The 24,143-nt window shown below is 45.3% G+C and overlaps 2 protein-coding genes across 2 annotated transcripts in view; one reads left to right on the plus strand and one right to left on the minus strand.

The window, feature by feature from the left end:
• TCTEX1D2 (Tctex1 domain containing 2) overlaps positions 1–8,508 on the minus strand; it is a 36,336-nt gene extending 27,828 nt beyond the window's left edge. The window contains exons 1-2 of the mRNA XM_029616682.1: positions 8,271–8,508; positions 1,538–1,671 (exon numbers count right to left, since the gene is read on the minus strand). Coding sequence (XP_029472542.1) covers positions 1,538–1,671; positions 8,271–8,335 — 199 coding nt within the window. The 5' untranslated portion in view covers positions 8,336–8,508. The remainder of the gene's footprint in view (positions 1–1,537; positions 1,672–8,270) is intronic.
• Positions 8,509–8,617: 109 nt separating this feature from the next.
• Positions 8,618–24,143, plus strand: part of LOC115099220 (programmed cell death protein 1-like) — a 66,604-nt gene continuing 51,078 nt past the window's right edge. Inside the window, exon 1 of the mRNA XM_029616681.1 lies at positions 8,618–8,717. Within this exon, the coding sequence (XP_029472541.1) occupies positions 8,672–8,717 (46 nt within the window). The 5' untranslated portion in view covers positions 8,618–8,671. The remainder of the gene's footprint in view (positions 8,718–24,143) is intronic.

Below are 24,143 nucleotides of genomic sequence, written 5' to 3' on the forward strand. Positions count from 1 at the left end.
CATGCCAACCAGACCACACAGGCTTCCAGCCAATAGATGTTCTAGAGATCCCTTCTGCCCTCCAGCGCTGTCAGTTCCTGACAGTGAGCTTCCCAACCCTGGAGGCTCACTTCTGTTGTGAGTACTAGCCAGTCCAGTGAACTTAGGGAAATGCCTTTCCTTAGATGATCCGCTTTTAACCACCACTATAGTTGAGAGCAGATCTCCATCAAACCAAGCACCTGAAGATAGGATCACACTGTCTGTCGAATTGTGTTCGTCAATATCTGCACCAAAATCTGGACCCACCACCAATATGCTTAAAAAATGTGCACACAAGTAGTGCACCCAAAACTGGGCACACAATTTGTACGCAGAGCCGGATGCACTGCGCACACCGACGTTCCTATAGAGCGCAGCCAAACAAACACAGAAGTGCGTGAAAATGCCACCACAGCCTTCCATGCAGCATGCAGAAAAAAGCCTAACAGTGGGGCCTAGCTCTCTCGGGCTGCTCAATTTGCCAGGCTTCCCAGTTCCCTTAAGCCCCGGGAGTGGGAACGAACGTTGGAACAGTGCACCTAGCACAGACCAGAGAAAGTCCTACAAATCCCCTTTACAATGTCTCTGACTTTTTTTTTTTTTTAAACTTAGCTAAGCTCAGCCCTTCCCAGCTAAGAACAGAATCGATCTCTGGCTGCGGGGGGAGAGGGCATAGACTTTTACCGCCGCGCTCGGCTTCCTGCACCTGCTGCCTTTCAGCTGTTGTAACAGCTAAGTCCACGCCGGCTGAAAAACCAGCTACTGGGACCAAGGCACACATCTGAGGGACCACGGAAATCACCTCAGGAATTCTCAACTGGGGGAGAGACCATCTGGTATCACCGCAGGAGAGTGAGGAAAATTAAGTTTCCTTCTTTCTCCTTCTAAAACTTGAAGCAATCCCCAGCATGGAAATGCACATCCATCTGCTGGAGACGGAGAATACTAGCAGGCTGATGTCACTGCAGGAGTATATATACTGTGATGTCGGCTTTGCTCCGTCTCCATCTGCTGGTGGAAGTATATACCCACTGGTTCTGGATTTATCTGTCTAGACGCTAAGGGCACATTGGCAGAAAATGTATTGGATCACGGGGATTAGCTAATAGCCTCATCTATATGAATTTCCAAGTGATGAGCACTATTAACTACGCAGTGACTAGGACGCATGTTTTGGATCGGAGGTTATAGCCATGCGTCCAAAATGCTTGTCCAATCGCATGTTAAGCCATGCGCAGCGGCTTGTGCATGGTATTGCATCGGCCCCTAAGGGCCTTTCTGTGTCTAGGGGGAAAAAGTTAGTAAATGAGGCCCTAAGTTTGTACCTGAGGCAATGGAGGGTGAACGGATTTACTCAAGGTCAGATGAAGTGTCAGTGGGAGAAGAATAATTTGAACCTGGCTTCCCTGGCTCTCAGCCCACTTCTCTGCTCATACACAGCACAATATTTCCAACCGGGCCAGGCCCCAAGATTATAAAACACATATTGCAATGTTATCCAAGCAATCTTCATTACCTTTAAGCTTATTTTTAATAATTTCAGAAAGGGACCTCGTCAGTTGAGGAACTTCCTCAGGGATGTACTCTATATTAGTAAGCTCCTCCTTTAGGACTTTCTGGATGCATCCTTTCACTGTGGCTGTTCTGAACCTGAAAAGAGATTGAAAGACGGTGAGCTGGGGCCCCATCTCCTGCCATTTCTCAGGCACCCCAAACTCCCACTTGGATTAAAAGATACAAGACAAACCCAAAGATTACAATTCTGCTTCTGATGAGACCATGCATTCTCAAGAAGGTAATTGGAGATAAACCTCAGGATGGATAGCTAATAAAAGGTAAAGCACTACAAAAGCTCTCAAACATCAGAACATGGAATGAATGTCTTGGTATTAATGTACTATGAATGCGATGTTTTAAAACTCCACAAACTCGGAAAGCCAGAATCTTTCTGCCACGGCTCATAACCTCTCCTCTATCTTCTGCTGTCTAGAGACCTTTTCAACTCCATCTCACAGGGAGACAAAACTGAAAAGCTGAATCTCTCTCTGCTGCTGTTTGTTATCGCTGTACATCAGATCTCACACACAGACAGCAGGGTGTTTTTCATAAATCTTCTAAACAGGTATCTTCCTGGAAGGCACTCCGAAAGAGAATGTAATCATTAGCGGGGCAATTTGCAAAAGGCCTCTGAGTTGCAGAGTACGCGGACACTTTTACCCAGCTCCCCGTACATAAGTTCCGTGTGCTTTGCACCTGCTATCTGTGCCAGGGGCCATGTAGGGATAAAACTGCGTGCGTACTTTTGAAATCTCAGGTACTGGCGTGTTTTACTCCCCTGACCTAAACACACCCCAGGAATACTAAATGTGCGTACACTGTGCACACCTTTTTGTACTTTCACCTAGTCTCAACGTTGAGATGTTGCCCCACCTTTTCCACGAACTTGGAATATGATAGATCCTCCGGTGGAGACACAGGCTCCGGTTGTTCTTCCCCAGGGTCAGAGGGTTACCCTGTAGAGGATCCTGGTGAAGTGGAAGGCTGGGGGGGAAACATCCCCAGGAGGAGAAGGATCTGGACTGAGGCTTTCCTGCGGTATTGGAGTATATTCCAGGGGTATCTCGGCTGGACGTTTTCCCTGTCGCTCAACATGGGCACTAGGCTCATCTTTCCTTTCACCCTCTGCACTTACCCGCATCAGTGAACACTAGGTCTGTCCCTCACCTACTTTTCACTTACCAAGATCATTGGGCACCTACCTCTGCATCTATCCAGATAAGTAGACACTGGGCTGGTCCTCTCCTCACAGAGCCGGGACCAGCTTTTTCTGTGCCCGAGACAGATATACAGAATTATGCAACCCCCCCCCCTCACCCCGTTTCACTTACCAGTATCTGCTCTGACCCAGTGCTTTCTCCTTAAGCAGCAGAGGCACAGCTTCAGCAAAGCACCTCTCTATCTCCCTCCATCCAGCATCTCCCCCTTTCTCATCCCCTCCTTCCCCCTCCACCCCCACTCCACTCTGTGCCCTGAATCCTATTTCTCCCCACATCACCTGCTCTAGATCTTCCTCTTTCTCCCTCACCCCTATTGTCTTGCATCTCCTTTTCACCCTCACCCAGCCCAACAGCAGGAATCCCCTTTCCCTCATCCACCCCACTCAGTAGCCCCTCTCTCTTTTTGCCTCCACAATCTATTGCCAGCATCAGTCCCTTATTTGGCTCCCCCTCTCCTGTCTCCTTTGCTCTTCAGGTTGCAGTGAGAACAGCAATAGCTGAAAAAATCAACACAGAGCTAGTGAGCCATGAGGCAGCCCCTGGCTTTCTCCTACACAAGCTTATTCATTGCAGTGTCCTGAAAACATGAGTGGCTGGGAGTTCCCAGGAACACATTTGGAAATCACTTCCCTAGGTCCTTCATCCTTGTGCACACCCCTCAGTTTCGAGGCTCATAGGCTTCCCCCTGAGTATTTATAATTAATCTCAACTTTCATTATGTTCCCAGTATCCTTATTCAACTTTGTTAATCGCCTAAACACTAGGCGATGTAAAAAAAAAAAAAAAGTAAAAACATACATAAAATCTGAACATGTACATAAAAGCAACAGACACCAATCAAAATATCACAAAATGTCAAAAAGGAAATACAGTTCCAGAGGACAGGGGGGCTGCAATCGAGAAAGCGCAACCTCTAGTGCTCCGAAGCCTAGCACGCAGTGGCGAGGGCACATCCCGAAGACCTCTTTGGGAGGAGCGAAGCTGATGAGTAGGACAGTAAAGGAACAACAGGGCATTCCACTATGGAGTAACAGAAGAGGAAATCAATTGAAGGTAATGACTGCAACCTTGTACTTAATACGCTCAACAATAGGAAGCCAACGCAAATCAATAAGAACAGGAGTGATGTGATCACTTCTGCTAGTGCCAGCAATAAATCATGCAGCAGCATTAAGGAGCAATCCTGTAAAATCACATAACTGGACATCAAACTTTTAAATAACCACCTTTGTTTTGCAAAATATGCTTTAGAAATCATGTCACAGTGCCTGCTGAATATGCATTCTGTGATTTTTGGAAATAGACTGCAAAAAAAATAAAATAAAAAATAATTCCAAGGAATACCTAAATTTATCAAATAAGAGGTCCATATTTAGCCACTGTGCAACTGCTAGTTAGCCTCATAAACTTATCCATTTAAGTAATACTGTATGTTCAGCAACCAGCCTTGCCACTGATTATACCCAGCTATCTCAAAGCTAGCCAGATAACTTAACTCTGAATATCAGCTGGATAAATGGCCACATTTTCATTTAGCCAGATAACTTCAAAAGCATTTGAATATGGACCTCTAAAACAGTGATTCTCAACCTTTTTTTCTATCAGGACCCACCTGAGAGATGACGCTCACAGGCGTGACACACTGAACACGTGACCATCATGGGACTAAATATAAAAATGTACTCTGCATCCACAAAAATCTCCCTAACAATGGGTGCAGAGCAGAACTAAGACATTTCCCTGTACAACTCACCATACAGAAAAAAAGATATTCTGATTCTGGTGTCATCTCAATAACAGCATCACAAACTCTCTCTACTACTGTGACATGATTGTACAATAATATAAAACCTGGAACAAAAAAACAAGCCCCACTCTGTTCATGTTTATCAAACCTGCCTTACCGAAGCAGCACTAACTCCAAGAAATGAAACAGCAATAGCCCTACCCATGGAAAGGCAGCAGTTCACAACCAGTGCAATATCATATTGAGAAAATACAACAAACAAGACTGATACAAAAAGCCTACATGATGGTAAAGTACCTCATCTCTGAGGAGGGACTAGATTGTTGAGATTACTTACCTGATAATCTCCTTTTCCTTAGTGTAGACAGATGGACTCAGAACGAATGGGTATAGTATGCTCGTGCTAGCAGTTGGAGACGGATCTGACGTCAGCACGGGTATATATACCCCCACAGGAAGCGTAGCAACTCAGTAATCTTCCTTGCAAAAGCTGTTATGGATGTGTGTACTGACGCTCAGTGAAATAGTGAAACAGGATTCCCCTGACCGATTGATAGTAGCTGGAGACCACCAGCATTCCCAACCGGAAGGCGTCGACACCTGGCAAAAGGGTACGCTCTTATGTAAACAAATGACATGGCTTACCTTGAATCGGTGAAACCCAAGTACACAGGCAGCTGGGCGGGATGCTGAGTCCATCTGTCTACACTAAGGAAAAGGAGATTATCAGGTAAGTAATCTCAACATTTCCTGGCGTGTAGCCAGATGGACTCAGAACGAATGGGATGTACAAAAGCTTTACTCCCAGCCAGGGCGGGAGGCTGCCTGAGGACCATGTAGTACCCGCCCTCGCAAATGCTGTGTCCTCCCTGGCCTGGACATCCAGACGGTAGAACCTGGAGAAGGTATGGAGGGAGGACCATGTCGCCGCTTTACATATTTCTGCAGGCGACAGCATCCTGGATTCTGCCCAGGATGCCGCTTGTGCTCTGGTAGAATGAGCCTTGACCTGTAGAGGCGGAGACTTCCCAGCCTCTATGTAAGCTGCTCGGATAACTTCTTTAATCCAGCGGGCGATGGTGGGCCGCGAGGCCGCTTCACCTTGCTTCTTTCCGCTGTGCAGGACGAACAGATGGTCCGTCTTTCGTACTTCTTGTGTCACTTCCAGATATCTGGGCAGCAATCTGCCAATGTCGAGATGGCGTAATAAACGCCCTTCTTCAGATTTCTTCAAACCCGCCGTGGTAGGCAAGGATATGGTTTGGTTAAGATGAAACTGTGAAACCACTTTAGGTAGAAAGGAGGGAACCGTACAAAGATGGATAGCCTCAGGAGTGATTCTGAGAAAGGGATCACGGCAGGACAGTGCTTGTAGCTCTGAGATGCGGCGTGCTGAGCACACCGCCAGCAAGAACACCATCTTCAAGGTTAGAGAACGGGGAGACAGGCCCCGAAGGGGTCTGAAGGTGGATCCCGCGAGGAAATCCAAAACAAGGTTGAGGTTCCATAAGGGCACAGGCCACTTCAGTGGCGGACGAATATGCTTGACTCCTTTCAGGAAACGAGAAACATCTGGGTACTTGGCAATGGTCTTGCCATCCCTCCTGGGACCGTAGCAAGACAGCACAGCCACCTGAACCTTGATGGAGCTGAGGGAGAGACCCTTCTGAAGTCCCTCCTGCAGGAAATCCAGAACAATAGGGATTGTGGTCGCATGTGGATTGGTGCCATGAGTGTTGCACTATGCTTCGAATACTCTCCAGATCCTTACGTAGGTGAGGGATGTGGAAAACTTGCGAGCTCAGAGGAGTGTATCTATCACGGGCTCCGAGTAACCTCTTTTCTTCAGTCTAGCCCTCTCAATGGCTAGACCGTAAGAGAGAATTGAGCTGGATCCTCATGAAGGATGGGACCTTGACGTAGAAGGTCCCGGAGAGGAGGCAGGGGAAGAGGCTCCCCTGCCAGTAGTCTTCTCATGTCCGCGTACCAGGGTCTTCTTGGCCAGTCTGGTGCCACTAGAAGAACTAGGCCCCGGTGTTTCTGAATCTTGTGGATGATGGCGCCCAGCAGATGCCACGGAGGAAAAGCATATAGCAGAGTCCCTGGAGGCCATGGCTGAACCAGGGCATCGATTCCGTGTGAGAACGGATCGCGCTTGCGGCTGAAGTATCTGGGTACTTGAGCATTGGACTTGTCCGCCAGTAAATCCATTTCCGGAATCCCCAGTGATCCACAATCATCTGGAAGGCTGTGGGTGACAGCTGCCACTCTCCTGGATTTAGGCTTTCTCTGCTGAGGAAGTCTGCCGTGGTGTTGTCCTTCCCGGCAATGTGGACGGCGGAGATGTCCTGAAGATTCGCCTCTGCCCAAGCCATCAGTGGGGCGATCTCCAGAGATACCTGTCGGCTTCTGGTTCCACCCTGACGGTTGATGTATGCCACCGTGGTGGCGTTGTCGGACATCACTCTGACTGCTCTGTTCTGCAGTCTGTGACCAAATCGAAGGCATGCCAATCAGACTGCCCGAGCCTCTAGACTGTTGATGTTCCACGCTGACTCTTCTCTGTTCCACCGCCCTTGTGCGGTAAGTCCTTCGCAGTGTGCTCCCCAGCCGCTCAGGCTGGCATCTGTGGTGAGCAGAGTCCACGTGGGGAAGGACATCTTCGACCCCCTGCTCATGTGTTTGGACTGCAACCACCACCGTAACTGGGTCCGTACTCTGGCAGGCAGAGGTAAGTGCGTGGAATAGTTTCGTAGACGGGGGCTCCAGTGAGAGAGCAGGGAGTGTTGTAGAGGTCTCATATGGGCCCTTGCCCAAGGTACCACTTCCAGGGTGGATGCCATGAGACCGAGAACCTGCAAATAATCCCAAGCTATGGGCCGACTGGCTCCCATCAAGTACCGGATACGCGTCTGAAGTTTTAACCTTCTCTTGGTAGTGAGACTGACTGTGTCTGCCTGGGTGTCGAACTGTACTCCCAGGTATTCCAGCGACTGGGAAGGCTGTAGGCAGCTCTTGCTGCTGTAGAAGTTTTAGGAAAAGAAAGTGGATTTGGAAAACACGCTCAGCGAGCGTGCAGGCTCTCCAAACTGCTTTGGAGATGGAAATTACTGAGTTGCTACGCTTCCTGTGGGGGTATATATACCCGTGCTGACACGTCAGATCCGTCTCCAACTGCTAGCAAGAGCATACTATACCCATTCGTTCTGAGTTCATCTGGCTACACGCCAGGAAATAGGGAGAGTTCTTCTTTGCTTTGCACTGTGCTTTCTCTACTCCAGGCTCATATCCACCTCCATCCAGTTCCTTTCATGCTGTCTGGAAGTAGAGGGGCTGGAGTAGGAAGCAGGGCTGATCTTTGCTGCCTCCGATTTTGGACACTGGCCAATAAACACATTGGAGCACAGCCATGTGTGCTAAATGCACCAACTCGTACCCATCCTCATACCTCTCTGCACTTACCCAGCTCTGTGGGCACCGGACCTGTCCCTTCTCTCACTCCCCTCTGCACGTACCTGAATTTGTGGGCACCGGACCTGTCCCTTCTCTGCACGTACCCGAATTTGTGGGCACCGGGTCCGTAACCTCCTTTCAAACCCCTCTGCACGTACCTGAATTTGTGGGCACCGGGTCCGTAAGCTCCTTTCAAACCCCTCTGCATTTACCTGCATCAGGGAACACCGGGCCCGTTCCTTCCTCTCCCCCCTCTCTGGATCCGTACTCACTTGTGGTGGAAGTTGGGTCTGATGGTGTAACTGTTTTCGGTGTTGTACGTCCGCACTTCTCCCATAGTCCTGCTTCTCGACTTCCTCCTCTGGTCACCTTATTGCTAATGCAGATGCTAAAATTTTTCTGTGCCCGACGTTTACGGGCTGCCGATGCTTAGCAGAGCCCTGAAGGAGTTACCATGGCAGCGGAGCTGAAAGCACGCCCGACATCGATACTTCCGGGGCCGTTATACGTAAGGCACGTCACGGGAGCGTGATGAACTCACAGGCGATCAGGACTTGGAGTCCCAATCACTTGCGCGTTTCCTTCTCCCATGACTTCGGGCGGCCATGTTTGATCAGGGCAAAAGGTCAGGCTGGGGGACTGTAACCAGACCTAGAAAGAATGTGGCCCTCGGATGCCTCTTGGGAGGTTCTGGTGTTTGCCAGTAGAAAGATTATTAGGTAAGGTTAGAGAAAGTAATACGTATAATACTTTTTCTTTATAGCTCTGTACAAGGGGGCTACGTATTCAGATCTAAGTCCCTGCCTGAAAGAGCTTACGATCTAAGGGGGTAGCTGAGGTAATGGGAAAGAAAGTGACTTGCCCACAAGGAGTGTTAGTGGGAAAATGAAGATTTAGAATATAAGAGCCTAAGAAATGCCATACTGTGCCAGATCAAGGACCATTGAATCCAGCATCCTGTCTCCAGTAATGGCCAATCCAGGATTCCAAATAAGTCACATTCTTTTTGTTCAGAATTGGGATAAGCATTGGCTTCCCCGAGCTTACAAGGATAATAATGGTTTATGGACTTTTTCCTCCAGGAACTTCTCCAAACCTTTTTAAATCCAGCTGCGCTAATTGCTTTCACCACATCCTCTGGCAACAAATTCAACAATTTAATTGTATAATGAGTGAAAACATACTTTGTGTATTGCAAACTGGTTAAAAGATAGGAATCAGTGTTTAATGGTCAGTTTTCTCATTGGAGGAAGGTAAACATTGGAGAGAATCAGGCATCTGAACTGGGATCTGTGCTTTTTATCATATACATGATTTGGAAAAGGGAGCAATGAGTGAGGTGATCAAATTTGCAGATGACACAAAATTATTCCGAGTTGTACAATTACAAATGGATTGTAATAAATTATAGGCGGATCTTGCGAGACTTTAAGACACGGCATCCAAATAACAGATGAAATTTAATGTGTTCAAGTTCAAAGTGATGCATATAGGGTAAAATAATCCAATCTAGTTACACAGTGTTGGATTCCATATTGGGAGTTACTGCCCAGGAAAGAGATCTAGGCGCCATTGTGGACAAATCTGTGAAATCCTCAGCTCAGTGTGTGGTGGCGGGCAAAAAAGCAAACAAAATGTTAGGAATTAATAGGAAAGAAATGGAAAATAAAATGGAGAATGTCATTATGCCTCTGTATCGCTCCATGGTGAGACCACACCTTGAGTACTGTGTACAATTCTGGTCGCCGCATCTCAAAAAGATATAGGTGAACTGGAAAAGGTACAGAGAAGGGCAACCAACATGATAAAGAAGATGAATCAGCTCCCCTATGCGGAAAGGCTGAAGGTTAGGACTGCTCAGCTTAGAGAAGAAACAGCTGAGGGGAGATATGATAGTTATCTATAAAATCATGAATGGTGTAGAAAGGGTAAAGGGAATTGGTTGTTTACTTTTTCAAAAAAGTAGGACTCCAGGATGCTCCATAAAATTAGTATGTAACACATTTAAAACAAATTGGAGAAAATATTTTTCCAGTTAAGCACGGTTAAACTCTAGAATTCATTGTTGGAAGATGTGGTAAAGGCAGTTAGTGTAGCTGGGTTTAAGAGAGGTTTGGACAAGTTCCTGGAGGAGGCCCAGACTGACTTGGAGAAAGCCACTACTTTTCCCTGGGCATTATCAGCAGGGGATGTATCCTACCAGGTACTTGTGACCTGGATTGGCCACTGTTGGAAACAGGATACTGGGCTTGATGGACCCTTGGTCTGACCTAATATTTCAATTCTTATGTTCTAATGATTCAAAATACAAAACCCAGCATTGTGAAACTATAGTTTGGATTATTCTTCCATAGAATCATCACTTTGTACTTGTACTGGCTTCCCTGGTTCTCAGACCACTGTTATAACCACTAGGCTACTCTTCCTCCTAGAAGTTCCACAATTGGAGTCCTCCTTTCCTATTCGTTTCAGGCACTTTGCTATTTAGTGCACATGCCACTTATGTGACCTTTGTGAGTGAGCTGGCTGTCTGGCCAGTTTGAAGCCAGAGGTTCTTCCCGAGTTGGCAGCTGTGATTTTGTCAGATAAGAGAATGCCAGAGAAAAGAATGAACCGAGCCATGAAAGGCCTAAAGTTAATCATACTTTACCATCTGTTCCTTGCAAGCTCAAGGAGAATTGGAGATGGGGGGGGGGGAAGTTGGTTGTCTATTGGAAGGTTTTCAGCCCAAAAGTTCAGGTTTTTCTTATGTTTTCCTTTTGTACAGTGTTGCGTTACAGTAATAACTGGACAACATAAATCTATGGTCAACAGTTCAGCTAAGATTCTGGCAAGAAGACGTATGCACACGTGACCACTGGCCACACAACAATATTCCAGTGTTCCTCCACCCTGCCATTTACCAGGTCTGATCATGGCCGGAGCTGGATCACAGCATGCCATATGTTCCACTGCTCGTGTGTAGGTGGCCGGCAAAGAAGACAGAATGGAACAAAAAACAACTCTAAAGGGCTCCATGTTCTAAGCAATTTTCCCATAGACTTGAAATGGGAGAAAACATATAGTATATGCTTCTGTAGATAGGTTTTAGGGGTTCGGGAACCTGTCTGCTACAGGGCACTTTTGGTTCCCCTCCTACCTCATTTCATGATCCTAAATTCAGGAAAAGACCATGTTTTTCTACATAGAATTAGATTTTTCTTGATCAGATTTTGCAGGATTAGCATTTAGAAGATAACAACGCACGTCTCTAACATCCTTTCTACTCTGCACCAGTTTACCCTAAAGAAAGTTCCATATCATGGGTGGTTTAAAATATGCCATAAACTTTAGTCTGCCTAAGATATTAATACTTATGGCTAACTTACTATCCCTGGCCCCCAATTTCAGGCAAATTCCCTCTGTTTACCTCTGAAGCAGGCTCTAGCTGGAAGTCTGAAGGAGGCTCGCTTCCCTGTCCGGTGCTAGCTGAGCTTCCGGGCTTCTCTCTGCTCCTGGCTGTTTCAGACTCTGCGCCTCTTTCAGATCCCAGGCAGGACATTTCCTTTCTCTAGTCTCTGGCCACACCTAGTCTTCTCCCTCATCGATAGTAGGGGATGCTGGGGCTGCTTCAGGTCTGTTCTCCTTCTTTCCCACAGTCTTATATTTTCCAGCTGATAAATATGCATATGCTCATGCATAATCATATTGTGGGTGAAGGATCTTTGCCACATTGTAGATTTCTCCCCCCTCCCCCTTTCCCCCCCCGGGGGGGAGGCAGCCACATCTGGCCAGTGCTGTTAGCTAGACATCAGGTTTTCTCCATTTCAAAGGGCTCCCCCTTCATACGTGAGTGGGGGCACCTCTGCCCTGTGGACTTCACTTGGCTGGACAATGACTTCTGCTTTTTTAGGTAAAGTTGCTACATTGTCCCAATGCCTTGGTTTATTTACACAGGAGTTTACAAACAAGCAGATCTTGATAAATATCCTTCAGTTCTGGTTAAAGTTCTCATCTGGGCAAAGTTTCTCTTTTTTTTTAGCTGAGACAGTGTTTTTGGCCTGTCAGCATACTTGTCAGCATCTCTCTTTGACTATTATGATTCATATTGGGTGCTTTTAGTGGTTAAACATGGGATATCTCCCTACATTTCCCCCTTCTTAAGTGGGATGAGCCAGCAAGGAAGCTTTTCACTGCTTAAGCCTAACTGTCAGGGTACTATGCTGGCCTCAGCATGCCATGTAAAACAAACCAGAAAAAACAATTTAAACAGGAAGAGTTCCAAAATTCCAAAATGCCAAATCTTTATTGAAATGTCAGTCCCCCGACACGGACCTTGTTTCACAAAGGCTGCATCAGGAGGGACCAATTACATGTGGTAAAATAAAGTGGCATTACATTCTTGGGAAATGGGACACATTTCTCAAGATGTGGCTGGACACCCCCAAGCAGGGAAAAGGAGAGGGGAAAGAAATCTACAGAGCAGCAAACATCCTTCACCCTTTTCCCTCAGCGAGGATGCTAGGTATGTGTTGTCTAGCTTCTTCACTGAAACTCTACAGAAGTAGGGCCTCCTGGTTTTTTTCAGAATGGGCAAACATCCAGTGGGCTGAGTGAAATGTCCCTAGCAATGGCAGAGCTCCTCTCTCTGTGTTGCCATCAGGGCTTGAAACCTGCTGAATTGGAGTGGAGACAGCATATTCAAAGATGGAACGCTGGTCCTGTGAGAGCAAAGGCTCAGAAGGGAAAACCCTCACTCGACTCTTCCTCTTGTGCGACATAGTCCAAGGAAAAGGCAGGTATAAGGGAAAATAGGAAAGAGCAGCTGAAGATGCGTCCGCTCACACTGCCATCTTGGTCCCCTCTCAAAGAATAAATCATCTTTATGTTGAAAAAATAGCCTTAAGATAAAGTTCCAGTCAGAGTCCATTATCAAATTTACTATTACAGTAGATGGAGTAGGAGCTTTCTCTTCAGACTTCTCTAGGAACCCACATTAATCCAGGGTGTAAGGTAAGGTGGTGTGCTTTTGAAATTGGGGGTACAACATTTTCTAGAACCTTAAGAATTTCAAGTAGATATTCTCTAAACACATTGCATGAATATACCAGTTTAATTCTAGGAAAGTTAGTGAGATGAAGATTTCTACATCTCACTATTTTTTCAGCATTTCAAGCTTAGGGGGTCATTTTTCAAATCACGTTAGGGTCTTATCGTGGGCATTAGGGCCCTAACGCCCGCAATAATGCCATAACGCATCCAATAACGCATCGCGAGATGCATATGCAAATTTGAAAAATTTAGTCAAGGAGGAGTTTGGGAGGAGTAAATAAAAATGATGTTGGGGAGGTACCCGTAATGGAGAAGGTTTTCATGGGTAATGATTCAGATGGACTGAATCAAATCACGGTGAACCTAGAAGATGTGGTAGGCCTGATTGACAAACTGAAGAGTAGTAAACCACCTGGACCGGATGGTATACACCCCAGAGTTCTGAAGGAACTAAAAAATGAAATTTCAGACCTATTAGTAAAAATTTGTAATTTATCATTAAAATCATCCATTGTACCTGAAGACTGGAGGATAGCAAATGTAACCCCAATATTTAAAAAGGGCTCCAGGGGCGATCCGGGAAACTACAGACCGGTTAGCCTGACTTCAGTGCCAGGAAAAATAGTGGAACGTGTTCTAAACATCAAAATCACAGAACATATAGAAAGACATGGTTTAATGGAACAAAGTCAGCATGGCTTTACCCAGGGCAAGTCTTGCCTCACAAATCTGCTTCACTTTTTTGAAGGAGTTAATAAACATGTGGATAAAGGTGAACCGGTAGATATAGTATACTTGGATTTTCAGAAGGCGTTTGACAAAGTTCCTCATGAGAGGCTTCTAGGAAAAGTAAAAAGTCATGGGATAGGTGGCGATGTCCTTTCGTGGATTGCAAACTGCCTAAAAGACAGGAAACAGAGAGTAGGATTAAATGGGCAATTTTCTCAGTGGAAGGGAGTGGACAGTGGAGTGCCTTAGGGATCTGTATTGCGACCCTTACTTTTCAATATATTTATAAATGATCTGGAAAGAAATACGACGAGTGAGATAATCAAATTTGCAGATGACACAAAATTGTTCAGAGTAGTTAAATCACAAGCAGATTGTGATAAATTGCAGGAAGACCTTGTGAGACTGGAAAATTGGGCATCCAAATGGCAGATAAAATTTAATGTGGATAAGTGCAAGGTGATGCATATAGGGAAAAATAACCCATGCTATAATTACACAATGTTGGGTTCCATATTAGGTGCTACAACCCAAGAAAGAGATCTAGGTGTCATAGTGGATAACACATTGAAATCGTCAGTACAGTGTGCTGCGGCAGTCAAAAAAGCAAACAGAATGTTGGGAATTATTAGAAAAGGAAAGGTGAATAAAACGGAAAATGTCATAATGCCTCTATATCGCTCCATGGTGAGACCGCACCTTGAATACTGTGTACAATTCTGGTCGCCGCATCTCAAAAAAGATATAATTGCGATGGAGAAGGTACAGAGAAGGGCTACCAAAATGATAAGGGGAATGGAACAACTCCCCTATGAGGAAAGACTAAAGAGGTTAGGACTTTTCAGCTTGGAGACGAGACGACTGAGGGGGGATATGATAGAGGTATTTAAAATCATGAGAGGTCTAGAACGGGTAGATGTGAATCGGTTATTTACTCTTTCGGATAGTAGAAAGACTAGGGGGCACTCCATGAAGTTAGCATGGGGCACATTTAAAACTAATCGGAGAAAGTTCTTTTTTACTCAACGCACAATTAAACTCTGGAATTTGTTGCCAGAGAATGTGGTTAGTGCAGTTAGTATAGCTGGGTTTAAAAAAGGATTGGATAAGTTCTTGGAGGAGAAGTCCATTACCTGCTATTAAGTTCACTTAGAGAATAGCCACTGCCATTAGCAATGATAACATGGAATAGACTTAGTTTTTGGATACTTGCCAGGTTCTTATGGCCTGGATTGGCCACTGTTGGAAACAGGATGCTGGGCTTGATGGACCCTTGGTCTGACCCAGTATGGCATTTTCTTATGTTCTTAGGGGTGCTTAACGTTGCGTGCGATAACGTAATGCACGCTGTTGCTGGATTTAACGCTGGAAATAACTACACCTTTTTTCCTGGCGTTATGCCTGTAATAGCTGTGTGTTACGGCTGAACTGGAATTTGCGATACATATCGCAAATCCAGTTTCAGGCAGGGAGAGGGGATAGAGAGCACCTCTGGGGAAGCACACATATTAGTCAAATTTTTATACCACTATAAGAGGGGGCATTCTGAACTTGGGGCGAGGTTTTGGTGGTGACCAAGGTTTTGGGGGGCAGTTTACATGCACAGTTAGAGGTATGAACAGCACAGTTACCATCAGTAAAGATTTTATGTGATTTGGAGTGATGAAAGGTACACAAAGATGAGATTTGTACAATGTACTCTCGACCTAGCTTGATGCATTCTCTACCTAGCTGCTATCAAGCTAGTTCGAGAGTACAATGTACAAATCTCATCTTCTTCACTGATATCTACTGTGCTGTTTGTACCTCTGATTGTGCATGTGAAACTTCCCCCCAAACCCTAGACCACAACCAAAACCTCACCCTGAGTTACTTTGAACTTGATTACATCGTCGAGTGACTTGCCTAGAAATAGCAGTAGTCACCTCCAAAATTCCCTCCAGGATGATATTTCTTAGTTTTACAAACACTGTTTTGGAGGCATCTTGTCTGCTGCAGTTGAGTCCTTGTCCAAATTGGGATCTCAGTGCACCTTTTGAAAAAGTTGAGAATTGTGCTGTGCTGCATTCCAGAAAATGCTATCTTCCGCTGTTCTTTGCTAATGCTTCCAACCCTTACGAACATCTCCCACTGCTGCACTGCCCCATACCCCCTCACAGGCACCACCACCATTCCGAGCACTGCTACTCTCATGGTCCCTCTACTCAATGTTGTGTGTTTATACTATTTTGAATTTGTATTGTATTTTATTTATTTTAAAATTTTAAGTATGTAAAATTTGTAAACCTCCTAGATTGATGATAGGCGGTATAGAAAAAAAGAGAAAAAATAATACTGTGATCCTCCTTAACTGGCATGCATGCAACCGCTCGGGTTGCCTGCAGCTGGTGTTGGACAGAGTTCATGCTACTCCGGACATAGGGTGACATCAAGGTCAGGAAGCCCAGTAGCACACTTTCTCCTGTCGGGGGCCCCTGCGACCAGTCGATGTAGCCATTGCTTGATAAGGACCAACCACGCAGGCATGAGCATATTCTAACTGGAAAACCTGTGCTTTGTCGTTCTGCTTCCCCATCAAGGAAAATATTTCAAAGTAACTTCAGAAAAATAAAGGAAAAGGGCCTGTCACAAACAAACAGTACAAGCAGCTACTCTTCTGCCATCTTACATCCTTCTCCATAAGACTTCTTCGCCCATCACTGTCAATTTTCAGTGTTTCATTTTAAGCCTCTGGAAGAAAGTCTCTTAAATACCAAAAAGAGAAAAGTGAGCAAACCCTGAGCAAAATGTGCCTTCATGTTTTCGACAAACGTTCAGCAAGCTCTCGGTGAGCCGCATAGCTTTCACTGACATGTGACGGACACCTGTGTTATAGTGGAAACCAAGAAGATGTCGAAGATCCCGCTCTAGCCTATTGCTTGCATCCTCTCTATGGCCTTGTTCATTCAAACTTTCCCCCAGAATTCCCGAATGGCTAAAATGCCCTTGATAAGTTAAGCCCTGTTTTGCTAAAGTGGCACATTGCTTTCTTAAAACTTTGACCTAGTTCTCTTTCACACAAGCATATGCATCGTTCTGAGACTCGGTACCATTCTCTAGGGGGGGGGGGGGGGGGAAAGACTCCAGTCCATGCAAATAAGCTGAGCATACTGTTCATTTCTGAGAAGGCAATGCTGAAAACTTGCAGGGTTAGCTTTTGTTTGGAATCAGTATTAACCATATCCTGTTTGTGTAGCCAGCACCCTAACTACTTCTGATATTTACTTAAGTGAATCATCCTAGGATAGTTGCATTTTAAACATTAGAATAATGAACCCTTATAAAAATGTTCATTTTTTCCATTAGTTAAGGCAGCCGTATTACTCTGCAGGTACCAGAATACTCAGTTTAAATTGGAATGATTTCAGTTGAATATTACAGAAATTTATCGCAAAGTCTTTTTTTTAACTGCTAAACTTTACCTGAAAAATACTTTTCTTGTATCTATGGATTTAAAACTCGAAGTCTATGTAAGTAAAGTGGGGGGGAGGAGAAGTCCTAAAGCATGTTTGAAACTCAACCTTCGCTGTGACTTTGGGCGATTTATTTTATATTCATACCTCAGTTCGAGTCTCAACTCCATCACTGACCCTGTGTCACAGTGGGCAAGTCAGTTTCTATTGCATGAATCTCAATTCTAACCTGACTGCTTCCAGAACTTCTGTGAGTGATATTTGATTCGAATCCTTCCTATCCCTCTTCCTCACCAGCCAAGACGTTTTTCCTTCGGTCTAATGCCCTTGCATCTGTGTAGCTGCCAGGGATGGACTGACCATGTGCGCCATAGGGCCCCACTGTACTTTTGGATGGACGTTCAAGATCGCTTACTTCCTCTGAACAAAGGAATCCTGATTGCTTGCTCTGAGTGCGAAAACCAATGTCAGACATGTTCATCTGTAGCCTGTCACCTAGGATACTATTTTGTTTCCGTGCTTATGACTGATTTCCTCCTTTGTTTAGTGCTGTTGGAAATATAGACATTTGTTTTAGATAGCAAATGCCAAACGAGGCTTAGCAAATGCCAAACAAGGCTTCTGGGTGCTATAACCAAGAGATCTTATAAGATCTTATATAGATGGTATTTCTATATTCATGAGATCTAGTTTTTTAAACTCTACATAGTGATATTGCATCTGTGTCCATCTCTAACCTGCAAACTGCTGCAAACACACAATCCTTGTTAAATGTCATTCTTCCATACACACTCAGAATTCTGTCACAGCATTACCATATGATCTCAACACCCTATCCTTACTCCCTTGCTGATATATACAACAAAGTTACAGCGGCATCCACTTCAACATGCACATCACTCTCTGTTGTACAGATCCATACTCATTCCTTCTACACCTTACGCAGAAGGAGTCTAAACCTTTAGCATAGTAGTTGCACGTTTTCTCTACAGCAGGGCTTCCCAAACCTATTCTGGAGACCTCCACAGTCTGTTGGTTTTCAGGATATCTACAGTGAATGTGAATGCAATAAAGGTGCATACATTGGAACTCATTGTATGCTAATTTATCTCATGCATATTCATTGTGGATATCCTGAAAAACCCAACAGGCTGTGGAATCCCCAGAATAGGCTGTACACGCTACTCAAGGGATTACAGAACAAGATGGCAACAGTTATCGATATGACCATACACTGATAGAGGATAACTAGAATCCGCAGAAGGGGGAAAGAGAGACACTGTAATCTACAATATAAATGGGCTCTGACCGACGGCCCGCAAAGGCGCAGTAGAGAGCCTTTCTCTACTGCGGGTGAGAGAGCACATCGGACCGACAACAGCTTGAGCCCGTCCCTGCGACGCCGGGGAAGGGGGGAGGGAGCTGGGATGGCCGGCAGTCACGCACAGGGACAGCAGTGAAAAGTCAGGCCGACAACAGCTTGAGCCCGTCCCTCCAACACCGGGGAAGGGGGGAGGGAGCTGGGATGGCCGGCAGTCACGCACAAGGACAGCAGTGAAAAGACTTGCGACATCCCTCTCGACCGCTACTGCAGCTCCTGCCACCACCACCGCCTCTGGCCCTTTGCGGTGTGGGGGGGGGGGAGGTCAGACCGACAACAGTCTGAGCCTGTCCCTTTGCTGCCGGGGAAGGGGGTAGGGAGTAGGGACGGATGGACCAGCATGCATAGGGACAGCAGTGAGAAGCCACAGTACACAGGGATGTAGGTACAGAGAGAGGCAGGTCCCCCTAGCGGCGCCCCTCGCCCTCTGCATCTCACAGGTTCAGCAGGTACAGCCAGCCCTGTAGAAGAGAAAAAGAGGGAGTGGAGGAGGGCTGAGGGAGAGGGAAGGGGTTGTGGATGAGGTGAGAGGGGAAGGAACGGGAAGATGAGAGGGGATGGAAGGAAAAGGGAAGAGGATATGAGTAAGTGGGAAGGGTAAGAAGTTGTGGAGAACAGAGCGGCTCTGACCGACGTGCCGGTCTGACCGATGGAATCTCGCCCGTTTTTTTGGTATAAACGTTTTTTATTGGTAATCAAGGCAAAACAGAAATACAGAACAGAACAGTAGCATAAATAACATAGAATACAATGCATCACAATGAATATGCCATAGTAATAGCAACAAACATGAAAATGCAGCAATACTGGCAAAACTAATCTCGCCCGTTTTAATGGGCTTAACGGCTTGTAAAAGATAAGTGAGGCTGTAGCTTTGTCAGGAGTAAGGCTCACACCACATACAAACAGCACATGCCATTGAACTTTTTGCTAGTTGGCAACCATCAGACAAAACTGTTTCTTTTTTTTTTACTGGAGTCTCAAACAGGCTGGTTCACTAAAGTTTGGTACCTTTCAATAATGTGCATTACTAGACATAATTGTCCAAATTTTAAGAGGCCCGCACATGTAAAATCCAGGGGTTATACGTGTAGCTAGGCCGAGTGCATTTTAGAAAGAGCTCGGCCATGTGCGTAACCCCCAATATGCGCAAAAGTGCCGGCCTGTCTCAAAGGGATGGGCCGGTGGGTGTGGTTTGGGGAGGGGCAGGGGCCAATCAGGACAGCGGCCATTAAGCCCTGACCTGGGAAAGCGCCGAAGTTACTTTTGCTCCAAAGGAGCAGTAAGTATTAAAACAAAATTCTAATAGGTAGGGGTTAGGGGTCAGGGAGGAGAGGGGAAAAGGTAGGAAGAGTAGTTAGGTGGATAGGGAACTGAGAAAACCCTACTCCTGTTGCCGCGCGTTGTTTTCGAAAATCCCCTCCCCATTGTGCGCAGAAGAGGCCACCTGCCTGCACATACACGCACGGACATTAAAATCCGACACGCATGTGTGCGCAGGAATCGTATTTTATATCATGGGCGCATCGATGCGCGCATGTTATAAAATAGCCGCGTTTATGTGCATGCGCCGGAAACCGCGCGCACATAAAAGCAGGTGCGGATTTCTGAAAATCGACCCCCAATGGGAACTGTGGAGAATCACACGCGCTATCATGGGGCAATGCCGTGGTGCACTTTAGTGGCTCAGCCTTGGGGTGAATCATTTTCAAACAGCCTGCATAGAGCTAAAGCACCCGCAGACTTTAGCTCGGAATTTCAATGCAGATTCATGCATGTGTCCCCCAGTATACGCGCCCAGATACGCACATGAAGTTACATCTGCTCCCAAGCATGCTTAATAGATCTACACTTCTGAGACAGAAATATAGTGAAGAGCTTAATATTAACCTCAACCCAGAAGACTGGTTACAAATTTAGAGTTCTTTTTGCAAGAATTTATTCTGAAGAGACTGTGGGCAGATTGGCATAGATTTACACATGTAGGCCCATATGTAGCACAACAGTTTTGGTGCAAAGTTCAAGCCAAAAGTTCAGCTTGAACTTTGCAACAAAACTCATCAGTGAGCTGTTAGTGTCCCTTTTCTGTTTATTGGGTCATTGGAGTGATGGATTGCTCTGGTACACTGTTAAAAGTTTCCACTTCATCTGACCCGTGTGGCTAGCTTTACCCTTGCTATATTTTGGAAGAGTACTTTGGTGATTGAATAACGATGGAAACAATTGTTGCGCTCCCCGTCCGCGCTCGGCCTGCTCACCTCTCCAACTCCAATGCAGGTCCCGGGTTGGCCTCTCCGGCAGCGGCTGCAAGCTCCTCCAGGCCTCAGCGTGCTGCAGCGGTGGTCGCTGGGCCTTCCTCAGCGCACCAGGCCTCAAAGCGGGGCTCAGCGTCCTCCGTGCATCTGCTCTGCCCCTAAGCGCGCGTGGACCGCCTGGTACCTTATAGGGCCAAGGGCGGGTCCAAGCTCCGCAGCGCGGATGGATTGAACGTACTACAAAAGGAAGTGCCTGCCTGCACTTCCTTGCCTTGGCAATCGGGTCGACACCGTGTATGTACTAGTTTGCTTCCGTGTCTCATCGCCTATTACAGTCTTGTTCCAGGGTCCTTCTGTTCCAGCATCCGTCTGTTCCTACGTTCCCCCAGGTAGTACCTCTTGGACTGACTCTCTGGTACTGACCTCTGCCTGCTTCTTGACCACATTGATCGCTGTCCGGATTCTGACCTTTGCCTGCCTCCTTGACCACGTCTGACCTCTGGAACCTGACCCCTGCTTTGGCTGACTACTCACGGACTGATCCTTGGACCTCAACCCCTGCTTTGGCTGAATACTCACAGACTGATCCTTGGAACTTGACCTCTGCTATTCTTGACCACGTCTCCTTGATTCTGGTCCTGCTCCTAGCCTTGTCATCGCAGACACTGTACTGGCCTTCCTTGACCCCTCAGGCCTTTAGTCAAGACATCGACTGCGCACCCTTGATCCTGGTGGGATAAATGGAAAGGGATTATTATGGGAAACTGTATTTTTTCATTTGGCACTCCAATCGAACAATAAGGATTTTCAACCTGGATTAGTATCTGGAATATTTAAGCGCTTGGAGAATACAGGATTAGTAAATATCAGACAGATATGGGAAGATGAAGGAGTGATGAGATTTGAAAACGTATGCAAAAATTTCCAGTTATTACCACTATGCCTGTTTTCAAATATCTCATTCTATAGAAACATCACATATTATGGTAGATATATATCCAGAGGTAAATCTCTGTTTGAAGGTGTATGCTTCAATTCTAAGTATCACAAGAAAATAATTTCCAAATTATATATACAATTGCTTGGAGATATGAAAGAAAAACCAAGGCATTTAAAAGCATTGGAAAGCGACTTAGGGGTAACTATTGATGATATGGAATGAGATATATGTTTTAGCTTTCTAAGACGAAGTTCCATATCAACACTCGATATGGAGAATGGTTGTACGCTTTTGTATTGTTGATACTTAATGCCAGAAAAGCTTCATAAAATGTGTCCAAATCTCTCTGCACGTTGTTGGAGAAATTGTGGCGATATTGGCACTATGTTTCGTGTTTGGTGGGATTGCGCAAAAATGTCTGTTTTTAGGGACAAAGTGTTTCAATTTCTTTCTAAAATTGTGGAATGTACTTTTCTTAAAGTTCCTCGATTTTTTTCGGTTGTCTTTTCTACCAGCTGATGTATCTAAATATCAACAGATTTTATTTACACAGATTGCTATATCAGTGCATCTGGTGATTGCTTCAGTTTGGAGGCAAGTGGAATGTTCATCTATTTCATTACTAGAACAGATGTATATTTTGTTTTACTTGGTTGATTGACTGCAATACACTCGTAAATTCTGGAGAAATTCACAAACATTTCGCAACCCTATATTTCTTGAAGACAAACTCAATGACTTTGCCAGAGATGAAGCAGCTAATGCTTTAGTCTTAATTATTTGATAATATTTTATTTGTTTTCATTTATGTTTATGTGTTATCTTTCATGTCAGACATAACGATGTCTCCCCTGCTATCCAGCCCAGCATCCTGTCTCCCACAGTAGCTAAATTGGCCTGCATTTGTGATTGAGATGATAGTTAAGTGAGGCAAATGAAGTGTAGGTACTTTTGTTTTTAACTTCTTGCTTGAGGTCTGCACAATGTGAGAAAGTTGACAATGTAGGATGCTGGCCTGAAACCCTGTACATCGGGTTGATTTATTTATTTTTATTTAACTCTTTTCTATACCGACATTCATGAAACAAATCATATCATATCGATTCACATGAAACAGGGGTGATGTAACATTGATATTGTGAAAAAGACGGTTTTTGTGCTAAGAAGGGCCTCTTGGCAGGCACATTTCAGATTCAGTCGATGAGTCTTTTTATTGCCCTTATCTGGTGATTATGTTTTTGCTGGAAAGTTTTGAAAATTGAGTGGGAGTGAATAAAGCACTGAGGTTTGTTCTCCTTCTTTTAAATACATTTCCTTTTCTGCATTGCACTAGAGTTACAGGGCTGTTAGCAAAGGCCGGACTTAGTCACGGTCACAGGCCCACCCCACAGCTGGTGAGGAGTAAACATGTGTCTGGCCAGGATGGACCTTGCTGAAAGCCATACACTGCAGTCACAGTTCAGGAGGGAGAATATGCAATTTCAATAATGATCATAATTTGAATTTCTGCAGCAGCTTTCATCCCAACAGAATCCCAGGATATGTCACAATTTTATGTCATAAATATGTCCACTTCAGAAATCTAGATGATACAGCCACCTCTGCGATATATTGGTATCCAATCTAGGATAGCTTTCAGAGGGCGAGAGAAAAAACTGCTCTTGAATTGTAGTTGGGGAAACTGAACACCAGGAAAATGAAGTGGCTTCATTCGCCCAACCATACTCGGTGTCAGTGGCAGAGTAGGATTTGAACTTGGGTTTCAGGAGTTATTGGGTCGTACATCACAATTTGTGGAGCCACTACCTTTTCCCAGCAAGACTTTGGACGGGCCGGGAAAAAATATGAAAATGAACGAGAAAGATTTATGTTGTATGCAATGTTAAAACTGCTGAGAGGGTTTGCAAAGCATGAAGGTTTGTATACTGGAAATCTGCATAGTGGAAACAGCACAGTCTTTTGAAGTGTGAAGTGTTGGTTTAACAACTTTCCTTTTGTGGAACAGATACTAGTCTGCAGTCGCTTTTTTGGCCGCTTTGCATAGCTGCCCGTTGATTTTGCGAGATAGGCACGTTACTGAACAGCGCGTGTCAATTACAGCCACACGAGATACATCTTACGGTCAATGCCATGCTTGATATATGTTCTCTTCCTGTTTTCACTGTTGTTTTGCAAAAGGCAGTTATTAAAAAAAAAATACAAGAGACGATGCTATTTCCCCCAGATATAACTGAAGTATGGGCTAAACGTGTGTAATACTGCAGCTGCGTGAGACCTTCTTATGTTGCAAAGCGGGGGAAGCAGCACACTCATTGCAGCTCAGTAGAAAAGGATTTTGTGAGCCAAGCCTGATGGGT

The sequence above is a fragment of the Rhinatrema bivittatum genome, chromosome 9, assembly GCF_901001135.1.
Source record: "Rhinatrema bivittatum chromosome 9, aRhiBiv1.1, whole genome shotgun sequence".
Classification (NCBI taxonomy): domain Eukaryota; kingdom Metazoa; phylum Chordata; class Amphibia; order Gymnophiona; family Rhinatrematidae; genus Rhinatrema; species Rhinatrema bivittatum.